The 17,911-nt window shown below is 43.6% G+C and overlaps 1 protein-coding gene across 1 annotated transcript in view; it reads right to left on the reverse strand.

The window, feature by feature from the left end:
- The window catches only part of FOCAD (focadhesin), a 96,888-nt gene that overhangs the window by 39,510 nt on the left and 39,467 nt on the right, over positions 1-17,911 (reverse strand). The window contains exons 18-23 of the mRNA XM_009906619.2: positions 16,937-17,060; positions 12,420-12,608; positions 12,047-12,168; positions 7,677-7,769; positions 5,314-5,402; positions 350-391 (exon numbers count right to left, since the gene is read on the reverse strand). Coding sequence (XP_009904921.2) covers positions 350-391; positions 5,314-5,402; positions 7,677-7,769; positions 12,047-12,168; positions 12,420-12,608; positions 16,937-17,060 — 659 coding nt within the window. The remainder of the gene's footprint in view (positions 1-349; positions 392-5,313; positions 5,403-7,676; positions 7,770-12,046; positions 12,169-12,419; positions 12,609-16,936; positions 17,061-17,911) is intronic.

Genomic DNA, 17,911 nt, shown 5'->3' on the forward strand with positions numbered 1-17,911 from the left:
ACCTCCCATTTCTACAAACTTCCTCACTTATTTCTGTAAAAATGCACCTAATATAGTCATTTTAGTATTTATTCCAGATCCAGAGATCTCACTTTCATAAAAATATTTTCTGGAATTCTGTGGTTTTGCTTTCACTCTGAAAGAGCCAATGGGCAGTGTATACAACACTACGCGGGCTTTACTCAAAACATTAAGCATCAGCAGTCAGTGGCAAAATCTCAAAGCACAAGGAAGGGAATAACAGCAGTCTTCTGAAATCATGAAACTGGCACCAATTGCAGAAAGTATTATCTTAAATCCGCTATAAAATAGAACTCATTCTCATCTGTACTAAATTAGCAGCACTTACTTAGAAGCACCTTTGATGGCATCAGTCAATGCATCTCTGACCCTGCAACAGAAACAGAAAGATTTTATACCATATTCATTACAGCATGAACTCCACAATTTCCCCTTATGCCTTACACAAGTCTATTAAAGTCTAATAATGACCTCATCTACCTATCAGAAGATTTAGTACAAATTGATCTCAAGCATTGTGGTGGTTTGAAAGGAAAGGCTCTGCTTTCCCTCCCCCACTGAGAAAGAGACCACGGCTAAACCCAGTCGGAGAAATGAGAGTATATTTTACAAGGAAACAGATTAGATGTAATACAACAAATACAGGTATTTTACAGTATATACAGGAATATATAGCAAATAAACTCAACCAGAAACCAGACCCCCCACAGAGGGGGCTTCCCCCTGTGCCCCCTTCACCCCCCTACCTCCCTTCTCCCCCAAAAGAGGCAGAAGAAGAGACGAAAAGGGAGTTAGCACAGCAGACAGAGGCCTATGCACAGGGAGTTAGTTCTTATCTTAGTTGGCCAGAATCCCAGAAGCAGATCCAGCCGAAAGGGACAGCGAAGGAAGGAAGACTGAAAGTTCCCAGCTACCCTGGGTCTAACAATCTCACCTCCCACAATCCTACCTATGAAATTCGTTTAGAATACCAAAATATTTTACAAACATTTAGCCAGTGTGCCCCTTTCTTAAAGGCACAGCGTCAAACGGCCACAAGCATTAAAACGGTAAGAGTGCTTTTTACCACCTAACATTTCTTCATGTTCATGTCCACTACCCATGTTTTATAACAGGTTCCTATTTGACATCATACTACTTTTTGTAAAATACAAGTTCATGCAGTACCCAAAAGTCTGTTATCTGAGCTGCTGCACTCAAGTTTCCAGATCACTGCTACATGTCAGCATAATAAAATAAAAATGCTTTACAACAGATAACAGTAACGATCTACCCAGCACTTACTATACTCCTGGAAACCAGTATGGGCAGTTACGTGATTAGAATAGAATAGAATAGAACAAACCAGGTTGGAAGAGACCTTCAAGATCATCGCGTCCAACCTATCAACCAATCCAACACCACCTAAACAACTAAACCATGGCATCAAGCACCCCATCAAGTCTCCTCCTGAACAGCTCCAATGACAGCGACTCCACCACCTCCCCAGGCAGCCCATTCCAATGGGCAATCACTCTCTCTGTATGGAACCTCTTCCTCGCATCCAACCTAAACCTCCCCTGGTGCAGCCTGAGACTGTGTCCTCTTGTTCTGGTACTGGCTGCCTGGGAGAAGAGACCAACATCCGTTTGTCTACAACCTTCCTCCAGGTAGTTGTAGAGAGTGATAAGGTCTCCCCTCAGTCTCCTTCTCTCCAGGCTAAGCAACCCCAGCTCCCTCAGTCTCTCCTCATAGGCCTTGTGTTCCAAACCCCTCACCAACTTTGTTGCCCTTCTCTGGACTCGTTCCAGCAAGTCAACATCCTTCATAAACTGAGGGGCCCAGAACTGGACACAGGACTCGAGGTGCAGCCTAAGCAGTGCAGTGTCCAGGGGCAGAATGACCTCCCTGCTCCTGCTGGACACACTCTTCTTGATGCAGGCCACGATGGATGCCATTGGCCCTCTTGGCTGTCTGGGCACACTGCAGGCTCATGTTCAGCCTACCATCAACCAGTACCCCCAGGTCCCTCTCCACCTGGATGCTCTCCAGCCACTCTGACCCCAGCCTGTAGCACTGCATGGGGTTGTTGTGGCCAATGTGCAGAACCCGGCACTTGGATGTGCTAAATCTCATGCTGTTGGACTCTGCCCATCTGTCCAGCCTGTCGAGGTCCCTCTGCAGAGCCTCTCTACCCTCCAGCAGATCAACTCCTGCCCCCAGCTTGGTGTCATCAGCAAATTTACTGATGATGGACTCAATGCCCTCATCCAGATCCTCAATAAAGATGTTAAAGAGCATGGGGCCCAGCACTGATCCTTGGGGCACACCACTAGTGACTGGCCACCAGCTGGATGTGGCACCATTCACCACCACTCTCTGAGATCAGCCCTCCAGCCACTTCCTAACCCAATGCAGTGTGCTCCCATCCAAGCCATGGGCTGACAAATTGGCCAGGAGTTTGCTGTGGGGAATGGTGTGAAAGGCCTTGCTGAAGTCCAGGTAGACTACATCCACAGGAGTCCCCACATCCACCAGGTGGGTTACCTGATCATAGAAGGAGATCTGATTGGTCAGGCACTACTTGCCCTTCCTAAATCCATGCTGGCTGGGCCTGATCCCTTGGCCATCCCTAAGTGCTGTGTGACTGCACTCAAGATGACCTCTTCCATAATCTTGCCTGGCACTGAGCTCAGGCTGACAGGCCTGGAATTCCCTGGCTCATCCAACCGGCCCTTCTTGTGGATGGGCACCACATTGGCCAGCTTCCAGTCATCTGGGACCTCTCCAGTGAGCCAGGACTGCTGAAAAATGATGGAGAGCGGCTTGGCCAGCTCATCTGCCAGCTCTCTCAGCACCCTAGGATGGATCCCATCCAGTCCCATGGACTTGTGGGGATCCAAGCAGCTGAGGAGAGCTCCGACTCCCTGCTCCTGGAACATAGAGAAACTATAGTGCTCCCTGGCTCCTTCTGCCAGCTCTGCAGGCTAGCTGTCTGCTAGTAAAATTTGAGGCAAAGAAGGTGTTATGCATCTCTGCCTTTTCTTCATCCTTTGTTACTACCTTCCCCTCTGTGACTACTGAGGAGTGGAGGTTGTCCTTGCCCTTCCTCTTGCTATTAATACATTTATAGAAGGATTTTTTGTTGTCCTTCACAGCGGAGGCCAGTCCAGGCTCTAAATGGGCTTTTGCCTCCCTAATTTTCTTCCTACAAGACCTAGCAACATCCATAAAACATTCTGTGGGTTGCCTCACCTTTCTTCCAAAGATGGTACACCCTCTTTTTTTCCCCTTAGTTCTTTTAGAAGTTCATTGCCCATCCAGGCTGGCCGTCTGCCCCGGCAGCTCATCTTCCAGCACATTGGCACAGCCTGTTCCTGTGCCTTCAAGAGTTCCTCCTTGAAGTAGGCCCAGCTCTCCTGGACCCTTTGTTTTTAAGGGCTGTTTCCCAAGCAACCTTCCGAGTTAGTTCCAGAAGTCCAGAGTGGAGGTCTTCTTGCTGCCCCTCTTAGATTGACTCAATACTGAAAATTCAATTATCTCGTGGTCCCTGGCCCCTAAACAGCCTCCGACCACCACATCACCCACCAGCCCTTCCCTATTGGTGAAGAGGTCAAGCATAGCCTTACCCCTGCTAGGCTCACGCAGCACCTGGGATAAGAAGCTGTCCTCCATGCACTCTAAGAACCTCCTAGACTGCCTCCTCTCTGCTATGTTGAGATCCCAGCAGATGTCAGGCAGGTTGAAGTCACCCATGAGAACAACATCTGGTGATCTTGAGACAGCCTTAAGCTGCCTATAGAATGCTTCATCAACATTTCCTCCTGGTTGGGTGGTCTACAACAGACTCCAACCAAGATGTCTGCCCTGCTGGTCCTCCCTCTAATTCTCACCCACAAGCACTCAACCCGATTGTCCCTGATCTCCAGCTCAATGGCATCTAGTACCTCCCTGATGTAAAGCCATAGGAGTAGTTACAATTTCTTATGCATTACTCCAGATGATTAATAAGAAACTACTTCTCTGCCTTTGTTTAGTTTTGCATTCGTATCAGGACAGAATTAGAGATGCAGTGAATATTCTTTATTGACAGCTTTGGATCTGCTACACTACAATATACAATACCATCCTGGCCATGACTGCCATCCTACAGAAGAAGAAAAGCTCCAGTCACAGTTCAACGAAACATGATTAGAGGACAAAAATGCATGCCTTGTATGATAGGGCCATTGTGCATCAGGACAACTATGATATAGTGGCCATCACAGAAATGTGGTGAGGTGCCTTACATGACTAGAGTTCCACAAACAATGGCTACAAACTCTTCAGAAGGGATAGGTAAGGAATGAGAAGCAGTGGGGTGGCCCAGTATTGCAGGCGTGTTTTGATTGTTTCGAGCTTAATGATGGTAAAACTCTGGCTGGATGACCAGGCCCAAAAAAGTGATGGTGAATGGAGTTAAATCCAGTTGGCAGCCAGTCACAAGTGATGTTTGCCAGTGCTCAGTATTGAGGCCAGTTCTCTTTACCATCTTTATCAATAACCTGGACAAGAAGATAGAGTGCACCCCCTGTAAGCTTGCAGATGACACTAATCTGGGAGACAGTGTTGATCTGCTTGAGGGTAGCAGGGCTCTACAGAGGGACATGGACAGGCTGGATTAATTGGCTAAAGCAAACTGTATAAACATAGAACAAGGCCAAGTAGTAGGGTCCTGCCCTTGGGTCACAACAAACCCATGCAAGGGGTTGCTGTGACAAGGACCAGGCAGGTGATTGTCCCCCTGTAGCTAGCACTGGTAAGGCCACACCTTGAGTGCTGGGGCTCTCACCACAAGGAGGACATTGAGGTACTGGAGTTGGTCCAGAGAAGAGCAACGAGGCTGGTGAACAGCATGGAGAAAAGGTCTTCTGAGGAGCGGCTATAGGAACTGTGTGTTCTGTCTGGAGGAAAGGATGCTGAGAAATCGCCTTGTTCAATGATCTTGAAGGTTTTTTCTAAGAAAAATGATTCTATGATTCCATACCAAATACAGTCTTCCATTCCTTGCACACATTCATCTCACAAAGATCAAACACTGTGGAGCGGAATCTGTGAAACCCATGCATATGGGAATCCTTTCAGTAGTCTTTCCTCCTGCCCCGACTCCCCACCTACCCAGCTTGTACTTTCTATGTGGTGTTTGGTTGTAGGTTTTTCAGTCAGTGCTCATACAGTCTTTAAAGTTGCAAAATAAAGGCTTTAAAGTTTCACTCTTCTATGCCCTCTCACTTGCCATTACATGTGATCAGAAGTAGACTGGCAGTTCCTTACCAGAGCCAGGCTGTAAACTGCTTGTACTGCACCTCTTCAGGATCCTCTTTTCCATGCTTTAACTGCATCTCCAGCTCTGCCTGCCTTCCCTGCAGAATTAGAGAAAGTCAGAAGTGGATGTTACATGGGCAGTCATCACCAGGTATCTTCAGAGAACAATTCCTCAATGAATGTATCCTTTCAATTGAGGGCTACCTCATAAATGAACTTGGCTGCTTTTCACAAGGATCTCACAATATTACAATACAATTGTAATACACAATATATTAACTCACAATTAAGTAAAATAATTTTTTTTTTAATTGTGAGTGAGGAAAACGAGTTACAGATGGCAATAAAGGCAACAGATAGTGAGACATTTCTGCTAGTCAATGCAAAGAGATGTTTCCTTGGGTAGGGGTATAACAATCAGGCAATAAGAATTAGAAGCCTAATAGCTAAAATGTAAAATGGATTCTAACAGTAAAATATCACTTTATTGCTTCACTACTTAGAGCAGAATTCCTTACCCTTTTTCTGCTTTAATGTTCAGGCTTCAGCTGTGAGACAACTACATCTCGTTTAGGTTGTTGTTTCTTGCTCCTTATTAAGTTAAGCCTCCGGTGAAAACTACAGCTGATTTTCTCATGTATTAAATGCTTATAGTTTGGATGTGCAAGAAACATGAGGAAGTAAGAGGGTCACTCCTGTAAATCCAGCTGTCACTCAAAAGGTGACTATCACAGAGATTAAAGAAGCATATAAAACATACTAATCAAGGAGAAAGTTGCATAAAAACTACGCAAAAACCTACTTCAATGTCCCCAAGCATATAAACATTGGTTTAAGTTATGTATGAAATCAAGACCTCATCATGATGAGGCTGGTATGTCTCAAAAACATGCTGAATGCACCAATTGGCAGAAGACCTTAAACATGTGAGTAGACATTAAGAAACAGAAAGACAAAAGGACTTTCAGGTGTCCAAAGGAAAGAAAAATCCTCACACAAGTGTTCTGGTGAACTGCACTCGATGAATGCCTGCTTCCGAACTACTCTAGTAGCTGTTCAGAAATGCTGAATTATGAACTATGCAGACTACTCAGCTTGTACTGTAGTCTCTTTTGGCTGTCTCAGATGAAATGTACCACACAAGCACAGGGAGTAAGTAAAGATACTAGGTGTCCAGCGAGGGACTTCAGAAGCAACAAAAATAGGCTCTACTGCCTTGTACAGTGGCACACAATACTATAGATGCTTTCAGAAAGGACTTTGATAAATACCAAGTTTCTCATGAAACCTTCTCAGACAGAAGGCAAAACGGGACAGTAATTAGATGTAAGCAATAACAGCTCCCCCTGTTGTCATGACCTAAAATTATAATTTGAATAGTTGCTTCCTGGGGCTGCCCCAGTTTAGAACCTGGTATTTTGTTGATAAAATTTGTTCTCAAAATCTTAGAGAAGCACATTTTGCTGCATAACAAAATAAGGAAGAGTAAAAGCTTCTAGAATTCACTCAGCAACCTGAGCTGCTCATGTTGAAAACAGCTCACGTGGAAAGGAAATACAGAAAAAATCTCCTAGCAGCACAAAGCCTTCCCAGGAGGCAGTTAGAAGTTTTTTAGATATTTTTTCTGTTGAAAAACCGAAATGACGCTACACTGCTCTAAATACCAGGTTAGCTAACCTAATGAGAGAAGTGTGAAGATATTTCCTAATCATCAGATAGGATGGAAAAACAGAAAAGACAAGTCCCTCACAATGTGACAGCACTAAGTGCTGAGAGAAGTTCCATTTCATCAGACATTCCTTGATAGCTTCTGTATCCTTTGTGACACCATTATTACAAGATTCCTACTCAAAATAATAGGTTAAAGCTCTAGGTAAGAGCTAATTCTAACAATCTATACATTTTACAACCTGACAAAATAACATTTCTGCAAGAATCTGAACACTAAGCATTAGTTATACCCCACAAAGTATCCCATTAATTCAAGATTTCTTTTTATTTTTATTTCTGTTTCACAAATTTTGTTATTATGTCAAGCATTATCTTTAAATGACTGTAACTTGCATGGATGCTCTTGCTGGTAAAAACAAAACCCACAACTTGAATGAGCATTGCTCTGCACAGTCTCAAGCTATGCCAGGGGAGGTTTAGACTCGAGGTGAGGAAAAAGTTCTTCACTGAGCGAGTTGTTCGTCATTGGAATGGGCTGCCCAGGGAGGTGGTGGAGTCACCGTCCCTGGAGGTGTTCAAGAGGAGACCAACCACGGTCTAGTCATGAGATCTGTGGAGACAGGCTGGACTCGATGATCCTTGGGGTCTCTTCCAACCTTAGTTACACTATGATACTGTAACATTATGTACTTCAAACTTACCTGGAGAACAGCACTGTAGGTTCGACTCATAAATCCTAACCAGGACTGTGGCAGCAGTATGGAGCGGTGCCACTCAGAAGGCTGAATGTTAACCTGTGCAACACACCAGAAAGGGTAGAAGTGGTTACATTAGGATATGGAGATGTATATTCTCTGACCCCTCATTTGCAGGCAACCATTTGCTCACTCCCACAGGACAATACATATGCTGAAAGAAACCAAAATAATCATGTGCTTCATTGTCCTTTCTCATTGTACCCAGACCAAGTTACTTTTTTATTACCCAGTTCAGAGAAAACTGATGCCAGAGAGAGCAGCGGAATTATATATGGAAATAATTACAATAGTTAGTAGCACTGGTACACAAAACCCATACATAACAGATGTCATTGTGGCTTGCTTGTCATAGTTTTTGTAAATCTTAGGTGGTTCTAAAAGCTTGAAACAGGCACTTAAATACAACTAGGTCACTATAGAATCATAAAATCAATAAGGTTGAAAGAGAACTGAAGGATCATCAAGTCCAACCTGCCACTCAAGACCTCATGACTACTAAACCATGGCACCAGGTGCCACATCCAATCTCCTCTTGAACACCTCCAGGGATGGTGACTACACCACCTCCCTGGGCAGCACACTATGATGGCCAGTCACTCTTTCTGTGAAGAACTTCTTCCTAACATCCAGTCTAAACCTCCCCGGCACAGCTTGAGACTGTGTCCTCTTGTTCTGGTGCTGGTTGCCTGGGAGAAGAGACCAGCCCCCACCTGGCTACAACCTCCCTTCAGGTAATTGTAGACAGCAATAAGGTCTCCTCTGAGCCTCCTCTTCTCCAGGTTAAGCAATCCCAGCTCCCTCAGCCTCTCCTCAGCCTCGTTGCCCTTCTCTGGACACGTTCCAGCAAGTCAACATCTTTCCTAAACTGAGGGGCCCAGAACCGGACACAGGATTCAAGGTGTGGCCTAACCAGTGCTAAGTTCAGGGGCAGAATGACTTCCCTGCTCCTGCTGGCCACACTATTCTTGATGCAGGCCAGGAAGCCATTGGCCTCCTTGGCTGCCTGGGCACACTGCAGGCTCATGTTCAGCCAGCTGTCAATCTGTACACCCCCAGATCCCTTTCTGCTTGGCTGCTCTCCAGCCACTTTGACCCCAGCATGTAGCACTGCATGGGGTTGTTGTGGCCAATGTGCAGGACCTGGCACTTAGATGTGTTAAATGTTATTCTGTTGGACTCTGCCCATCTGTCCAGCCTGTCAAGGTCCCTCCTGGCTCACTGGAGAGATCCCAGATGACTGGAAGCTGGCCAAGGTGGTGCCCATCCACAAGAAGGGCTGGAACAAGGAGCCAGGGAATTACAGACCTGTCAGCCTGACCTCAGTGCCAGGCAAGATTATGGAACAGGTCATCTTGAGTGCAATCACACAGCACTTACGGGATGGCCAAGGGATCAGGCCCAGCCAGCATGGATTTAGGAAGGGCAGGTCCTGCCTGACCAACCTGACCACCTATGATCAGGTAACCCACCTGGTGGACGTGGGGAGGCCTGTGGATATAGTCTGCCTGGACTTCAGCAAGGCCTTTGACACTGTCCCCCGCAGCAAACTCTTGGCCAAGCTGTCAGCTTGTGGCTTGGATAGCAGCACTCTGTGCTGTGTTAGGAACCGGCTAGAGGGCTAAGCCCAGACAGTGGTGGTGAATGGTACCAAATCCAGCTGGCAGCCAGTCACTAGTGGTGTCCTTCAGGGATCAGTGCTGGGCCCAGTCCTGTTCAATATCTTTACTGATGATCTGGATGAGGGCAGATGACATCAAGCTGGGGGCAGGAGTAGAGGGTAGAAGAGCTCTGCAGAGGGACCTTGAAAGGCTGGACAGATGGGCAGAATCCAACGGCATGAGATTTAACACATCTAAGTGCCAGGTTCTACACGCTGGCAACAGCAACCCCATGCAGTGCTAGAAGCTGGGGTCAGAGTGGCTAGAGAGAGGCCAGGCAGAGAGGGACCTGGGGGTGCTGGTCAATGGTAGACTGAACATGAGCCTGCAGTGTGCCCAGGCAGCCAAGAGGGCCAATGGCATCTTGGCCTGCATCAGGAACAGTGTGGCCAGCAGGAGCAGGGAGGTCATTCTGCCCCTGGACTCAGCACTGGTTAGGCCACACCATGAGTCCTGTGTCTGGTTCTGGGCCTCTCAGTTTAGGAAAGATGTTGACTTGCTGGAATGTGTCCAGGGAAGAGCAACGAGGCTGGGGAGAGGCCTCAAGCACAAGCCCTATGAGGAGAGGCTGAAGGAGCTGGGATTGCTTAGCCTGGAGAAGAGGAGGCTCAGAGGAGACCTTACTGCTGTCTACAACTGCCTGAAGGGAGGTTGTAGCCAGGTGGGGGTTGGTCTCTTCTCCCAGGCAACCAGCACCAGAACAAGAGGACACAGTCTCAAGCTGTGCCAGGGAGGTTTAGACTGGATGTTAGGAAGAAGTTCTTCACAGAAAGAGTGATTGGCCATTGGAATGGGCTGCCCAGGGAGGTGGTGGAGTCACCATCACGGGATATGTTTAAGAAGAGACTGGATGAGGCACTTGGTGCCAAGGTTTAGTTGATTAGGTAGTGTGGGTGATAGGTTGGACTTCATGATCTCTCCGTTCTTTTTCAACCTGGTTAATTCTATTCTATGTAAGGCTCCAGAGGGACCTTATTGTGGCCTTCCAGTATCTGAAGGGGGCCTACAGGAAAGCTGGTGAGGGATGTTTTAGGGTATCAGATAGTTATAGGACATGGGGGAATGGACCCAAGTTAGAGGAGGGTAGATTTAGATTAGACTTTAGGAAGAGGTTCCTCACCATGAGGGTGGTGAGACACTGGAACAGGTTGCCCAAAGAGGTGGAGGAAGCCCCATCCCTGGATGTGTTTAAGACTAGCCTGCATGTGGCTCTGGGCAACCTGATCTAGTGGAAAGTGTCCCTGCCCACGGCTGGGTGGTTGGAACTACATGATCCTTGAGGTCTCTTCCAACCCTGACAATTCTGTGACTGTAACTGATGCTTCTTGACCACTATCAGTGGTAAACCTACAACACATTTGAGTGAGTAATAACACATCTACACAAATAAATACAATCTAACCAATAAAAAGAGATGATCTAGTCCACCTCACAACCAACATAAGTATCCCCCTCTCTGCTATTCAGTTTCTCTAAAAAGTTGATGAGCAATCAAGGCTTCAGTCAGAACTGTTTGCCTTAAGTTCTCATCTACAGCAACTCCAGTTTCTGTCTTTGCCTCTACCCTGAAACTATTTTAGACTTGTACATTTAGGTCCGCCTGTGAAATTCACACTATCCACACTTGTGCAGCAGAGCAAAAGCAGACTTTCCAAAAACTTCAGTCACTCATGCAGGTAATAAACTTTAATTGTGTATTGTTGCCTTTAAAGCAACCAGACAACACGGTTTGATCAGGAGCATATTACTAGCACCTTGCACATCTTATATAAAATTTGAAGACATGCTTCATTAACAGCAGAACTTCTGAGAAGCTTTTGATTAATTACCTCCTGTTGATAGTAAACATTTTGCAGATATGTGGAATGAGAGAAAGACAAGAGGAACTAGAACATCTTTAAATAACAAAGAACACTCAAGTAAAGTTCACCTACAATTGAAAATGACTGAACAGAGTGCTGAAGATTATCACTTAGGCAGTGCTGATTCCCACCATTACACCATACACAATAATAACAACATCATTAAGCTTTGATTAATTAATACCAGCTAGCATGCACAAAGCTGACAACCAGTAAGTTCAGATTCTTCTGAGTGTGTGATTTATGGGCAAGATACTGGGTGGGAAGGAGGCAGAGGGGAGGAACCAATGACAAGTGGCTGTGAAACACTGCCACAGTAGTCCTGGGATGTTCTTAGGAGGCAGCATAGCCTGACCAGACTATCAAGTAGCTTTCAAGGAAGAGCTGCAGCCTGACATTTTACACAATATGAAACAGCACAAATCAGTAATCTGAGCCTGTTATCAATGCTTAAGAAGGACATGTCTCTCTAAAAAGACATGCAAGCATAGCCTGTTGTGACCCAAACACAAGGCACCAAATGCTGCCAAACCACAAGAGAAGTACTCCTGTACTTCAGCACTGGTGCAAGTATTGCATGCTTCTGCAAGACTGGCAAAGCAATTTCAAATGAAGTAAGAAGCTCATTTCCCATCTCCAGTGCATGCCCAATAAAAATCGAACACCCATGCAAGAACTGGATGTTTGCAGCATTAGTGCCTTTGAGCTGCCTTTAGAGCTCTTTGTATTTGGCCCATTTGTTCTGCACTAATGTGTAGCCAGCAGAAGTTTGTGTAGTAGAACAGCAACTTACCTCATGAATGAGGGCTACCAGCATTTGCTGGAAACTGCGTGCCCTGCTGGCCAGAAATCGATTAATAGGCTTGCCATCTTTGCCCACATGCACTGGAAGGTCATAACACAGCAACATGCCAGCTTAAAGAAGGAGGAAAGGAGAAAACAAAGGTTAATACCAATCAATACTAATGACTAATAGTTATAAGTCTGGCATCAGCAAATGAAGAACTCAAAAAAATTTAAATTAAATTTCATGAGCCAAACAATTTAAAGCATATGGAAGTGGCATAAGACATCACTGTTTCTTAAACTGATTCAATCTCAGATTTACAGAAATCTTTAGGCCAGAACACATACACTTGTCTAACTTCAAGAAAGTGACAGCTTACCTGCAAGACCTGGTGTCATGCCTGGTTGGTTGTTCCTCTCATACATTTTCAGCAAGAAGTTTGGAACACTCGCCATGGTCTTGCCGTGGTCTGAGCGTGTGGTCCCTCCTCTCAAGGCAGAATGATACACACTACGGGGCATGTTGGTCATTTCCTGCTTCACAAGTGATGCTGCAAATTCTTCAAACGCTGGGTAACATAAAAAATGAATAAATTTGGAGAATGCTAGAACCACAGAATGGGAGGGGTTGGAAGGGCCTCTGGAGATGGTCTAGTCCAACCCCATTGCTAACGCAGGTACACCTAGCTCAGGTTGCACGGGATTGTGTCCTGGAAGGTTTTGAAAGTCTCCAGAGAAGGAGAATCCACAGCCTCTCTGGGAAGCCACTTCCAGTGATCCAGCACCCTCAAACTAAAGGAGTTTCTCCTTAAGTCAAAGTGAAACCACCTGTATTCTAGTTTGTATCTGTTGCCTGTTGTCCTATCATAGCCACCACTGAGAGGAGCACTTTTAGATATTTATATGAATTTATAAGATCTTCTCTCAGTCTTCTCTTCTCCAGGGTAAACAGCTCCAGGTCTCTCAGCCTCTCCTTGTAAGGGAATGTCAGAGCCCAATGACTGAGAGACCAAACAAACAATAGAAAACCCAAAATGACATCTGTACATTGTGGTATATGTATTTAGGTAAACTAGCAGTAACACATTCAGATGAAAGTCCACAAGCAAAGAATTGAGAACTCTATTCAAGTTTCTCTGACACCATGCTTTATGCCACTGCAACTCCAAGACACTCCAAGTACATCACATGAGATACTAAGGCTGGGAAGAAAAACAGCCTTAACTATTCCATGAGCTGTTGACTGTATGTAGTAATATGGTGGTGTTGTTCGATCATCCTAGAGTCACTACAAGCACAGCTTCCAGGCCAAGATGTTTATCACATGCTTTCTAAAAGAGTATGTAACTTTGCTGTGTAATATGTGTCACATCTTAATCGGTTCTTTTCTAGTGGCATACAATAGGTTAAAATAACAAAACAATATCCAACACATCCAACCAAATTCTGCCAAGTCTTTCTCTTCAGTTACAAGAGATTTACATCTTTTCTAAGTCAAAGATTAAACATAACCTTCTCTAACTCAAGCAAGGGCAAATCTCCCCCTACATTTCCCTCTTTCTTTCTCTCAGTTACTGATAAGGTGTATATCCTAACTCAAGGACAAAACATAGCTGTTCCAAAGTTATCCAAAAGCAACCCTTCTCCTACAACTGCATTCTTTGCTGCACCAATAACTGGCATATGCTGACAGAAGGACAATGAGAAATAAAACTGCTATTTATCAACATGGTGAAAAACACTGCCTCTAAACCCAACATTTTTCTTAAAGAGATTAAAAAGAACAATGCAAAGAGAGTTATTAGATTCCCAATTTCTGATCTCCCAACTTCATAGTGGAGCACCAGACTAAATCCAGTAGGTTTTTGTACCATGGCAAGATGGGCATCTACCACTGTGGATTAATTCCGCCCCCCCCCCCCCCCATCTAATGCCAATATTCTTCAAACAAAAACATCAGAATGCAGTTAACATTTTTTACTACAGTGATTCAGAGAGAAAACATAAATCTTTGTCCCCAGTCCTCATTACTATATAGTCTTCCAACAAAACCAAATATATGGACATGAAAGTATAACCCACCTACCTGCTCTAGATTTTTCTAAGTGCTGCTTTTTTTAAAGGCAGTTACAATTGCAAAGAAATTTTCAGAGATATCAAGAGATACCAAGGATCTAGGCTGCTGGAGGTAACTCAAACTAGAAAACCCTGATAAATTTAATGAAACACAGACATGCAGCAAACGTTAGAACATCATATTTTAATGCTTGGAATCAGTCTGAAGGAAAAAAAAAAGTCACTAACATCACAGCACCCAATTCTTTGCATCCTTCCTGAAGACAGAGACCTGTCTCTGCCCTTGTAGCCAATTAGGCCAGTGTTATCCTAGGGTGCATTATGATTGTGGCCAGCAGGTCGAGGATGGTTATCTTTGCCTCTACTCTGGAGTACTGTGTCCGGCTCTATGCTTCCCAGATATTAGTGGACCAGAGCATCTCTCTCATGAGAAAATGCTGAGAGACACATGGATCTGAGGAGACTAAGTGCGGATCTTAACAATGCTTATCAATATGTAAAGGGTGGATATTGAGGATGGGGTCAGTCCCTGTTCAGTGGTGCCCAGTGACAGAACAAAGGACAAGGTGTAGCACAGGAAGTTCCATCTGAACATCCGGAAGCAAAGTAATTCCTTACTTTGAAAGTGATGAAGCACAGGAACAAGATGCCCAGTGAGGTTGTAGAGTCTTCTTCTCTGGAGATACTTGAAAACCACCTGCATACAGCCCTGTGCACCCTGCTCTATATGAACCTGCTTTAGCAGGTAGGAGTTCAACTAGATGATCTTCAGAGGTCCCTTCCAATCCCTACCATTCTGTGATTATATGGTATTATTTCTCATTCTCTGACTACCAGGTTTCAGACATGTCTCAGACATCCACAATGAAAAATTATCAAAATAAAAAATAAGACTATTGTACACCTTCTGATACCTTGTGAACTCTAATAGCTTGGCACAATATGGGAACTGAAACAACACACAAGTTTTAAAGGAGCTTTAGAGGAAATCCTGTGTAAAATCTCACTTTCCAATGCTTCACAAAGTTATGGTAAACTGTGACTGCAGCATGCTCCAACCAAACGCTATATAAAGTCTACTTTTACTCTGTTTATTAGTTTTTCCTTAGCTTTGTTGCGGAAATATACCCTACAGATTTGTTTGCAAGCTTAGACACTTTCCTGTCACAGAGCTAGGGAAGGCATTTGGGAAGAAATCCCCACAATTAAATAGTAGTGCCAGCATGTAGCCCACCTTCTGATTGGAACCTTTTAACTACAGCTGTCATAGCATAAGTATTTAACTCTTCAGGTAGAAGCATGTGAAGGCTGAAAAAAACCCTAAAGATTTTCCTCCTCCTGGAATGACTAAAGAAGAGACCGGGAAGAAAAATAACAGCAATTCAGAGTTGAAGGAATCAGGAAGGAAAAGTCAGAACAGACATTTCAAAAGCAGCAAGCTAAACTTACTTTAGAAATTTAAATTGATTTGCTGTGCACTAACAAGGACTTTGAGGGAAACTCAGTACAGAGACTACTTTCTTGAAAAGCTTCTCAGTCCTTCTGAGAAGTAAGAAAGCAGTACACTAAATGTGTAGAAGCAAGATTCTAGTAGATGAAATGGCACAGATTCAGCTCCAATAGAACTGAGATTTTGTAGCTCTTCTGCATTGCCTCATGAATCCAGTTTCATACCTTTTCAGTGAAACAATTTATTCATTAGAGCCACCTCTGCTAGCCACTTAAGCTTTTGCTCAACTGGCCTGTATTTTGTGTCAATGATAGCAGATGAAGACTTCTCTGAAGGAGAATCTGTTCAGCAAATGTTTGGGTTGGAAAAGCTATTTGCCTGTAAGTTTTTATACCAGTCTGTGCTAGCTGCATCTTTTTACTCAGTCCTTTCTCTCTCACATCCATTTTGGTTTCCCATGTTCTTGGTAAGTTGCCTACCCCAGTATCCATTACACAAGCTTGAGTTTTCCACCCAGATACCTAACGGTCTCTCATGGAAGCAGGTTACTGCAGTTATCCCCACAAAACTTTTCTAGGTATGGCTGGACATACTCCAGACTCCAATGCATGGAGTACGTAATGAATGGACCTTTCTAGGAATCCCCACTGGTGGAAAATACAATTACTACCCTCATGGCAATATTTACAGATTGCAATCACACATCAAGATTCCAGGCATTCTAGAAACTGTGAAATAACAATGCCTGTGTCCAGACACAATGGTCACAATCTTGTAACTGGAAATGAAAGATAGCATTAATAAGAATAATTGAGTTAACATTAAAAAAAAACAAAAACACTAAAGGTGCATAGGTGTCAAAACAAGTACATCAATCAGACACCATCTATTGGAAGCATACTTCAGCATCAATGTGTGTCACTAGAATTAAGAATAGCATTAATGTCTTTATTCATTAAATACATTCTGCATACAGCATTGTTTTAACATTATTAATACTCTGCATATAAAACAGTATGGTTTGGGGTTTTTCCTTTTTCCTGCAGAGCCGCTCAGCCCACTCTGTTGAAGTTGGACTGGGATGACACAACTGGCAGCTCTAGTAAATAACAGTCAAGTGGCTTTTCCTATAGGTGAGACAAGGATTCTAAAAGTTATAAGTAATTTTTTTGTGCTATCAGGAACTCTGACCCACTGACTTGCAAAAAATATTTTCCTCAGACCTTTAAAATTTACAGTTTATCCTGTAATTTGGTATTTTCCCATAGAATAAACAAAAGGAAGGTTGCTATTTAACACAACACTGTTGTAAGAAGGTCACATGTCTGTACAGTCATTGTGATTTTAAATCTGCAAAATCATCTTTTTTACCTTCTAGAACAGAAGTGGGTGTTAGAGACAACAGCTTCATATATGAAGAACCCGGCACAAAAAGATCTGCCACCTCCTCCTCTTCTTCACTCATGCCTATTCCCTCTAGTGAGTCAGGACGTGCCTGTAAGATTATAAAAAGGAAGTATCACCACAGAAACTGTGAAACTTCATAACCTTTTCACCACTCCAGGTGTCAACCAAGTTTCAAAAATACCAACTAAATATCAAAAGTTTCCAATTCCATTAACTTCACTCAATTCCACTACTTCGAATCTGAAAGAATAAAAGCTTATCTTCTACCTGAATGAAAGGTAAAAATGGTTGATAAAAATCCCATGGGCATGAAAATCCTTATCCATAATAGCAAAACTAATCTTGACATTTACAGATTAAGCCAGCATTGCTTAAAATAAATTATTACTCTGATTCTTCTAAATAAATCAATGACCAGCACTTTATACTGGCACTTTAATATACACAAAGCATTTCTGCTCGACTTTATTTTTCCATACTACTTATCAGAATTTGAAAAACTGCCACATATTTACAATGTTTTCAATAAAAAAATATTCACTCATTCTCTAGCAAGCGTAAAGGAACAACAACAATAGTACACAGCTATGTACTAGCATGAAAGATTTGAGTATTGCAGTGTTTAGAGATTTACCTCGTTTGATCTTGTGCTCTTCTCTGCAAAATAGATGCTGAACTCCTCTTAATGATTTATACAAAGCTAGTATGTTTCTTAAAGTTGCTTGCTCCGATCTTTTTGTAATAGCCAGTTACAACACAAAACCAGAACTGCAGTAAATGTAACTGAAAGTATTTACCATGTCATCAAGTACCAGTGCAGTACTGATTATTGCCCAGTCTATCAAAAAAGAAAAACACTAACTCAAAAGGCACACAGATGACCTTATATATTCATCTCCTTACACTCCTTCATTTTGTAAGGTTATTAAGTCAACTGAT

The sequence above is a fragment of the Dryobates pubescens genome, chromosome Z (assembly GCF_014839835.1).
Source record: "Dryobates pubescens isolate bDryPub1 chromosome Z, bDryPub1.pri, whole genome shotgun sequence".
Classification (NCBI taxonomy): Eukaryota; Metazoa; Chordata; class Aves; order Piciformes; family Picidae; genus Dryobates; species Dryobates pubescens.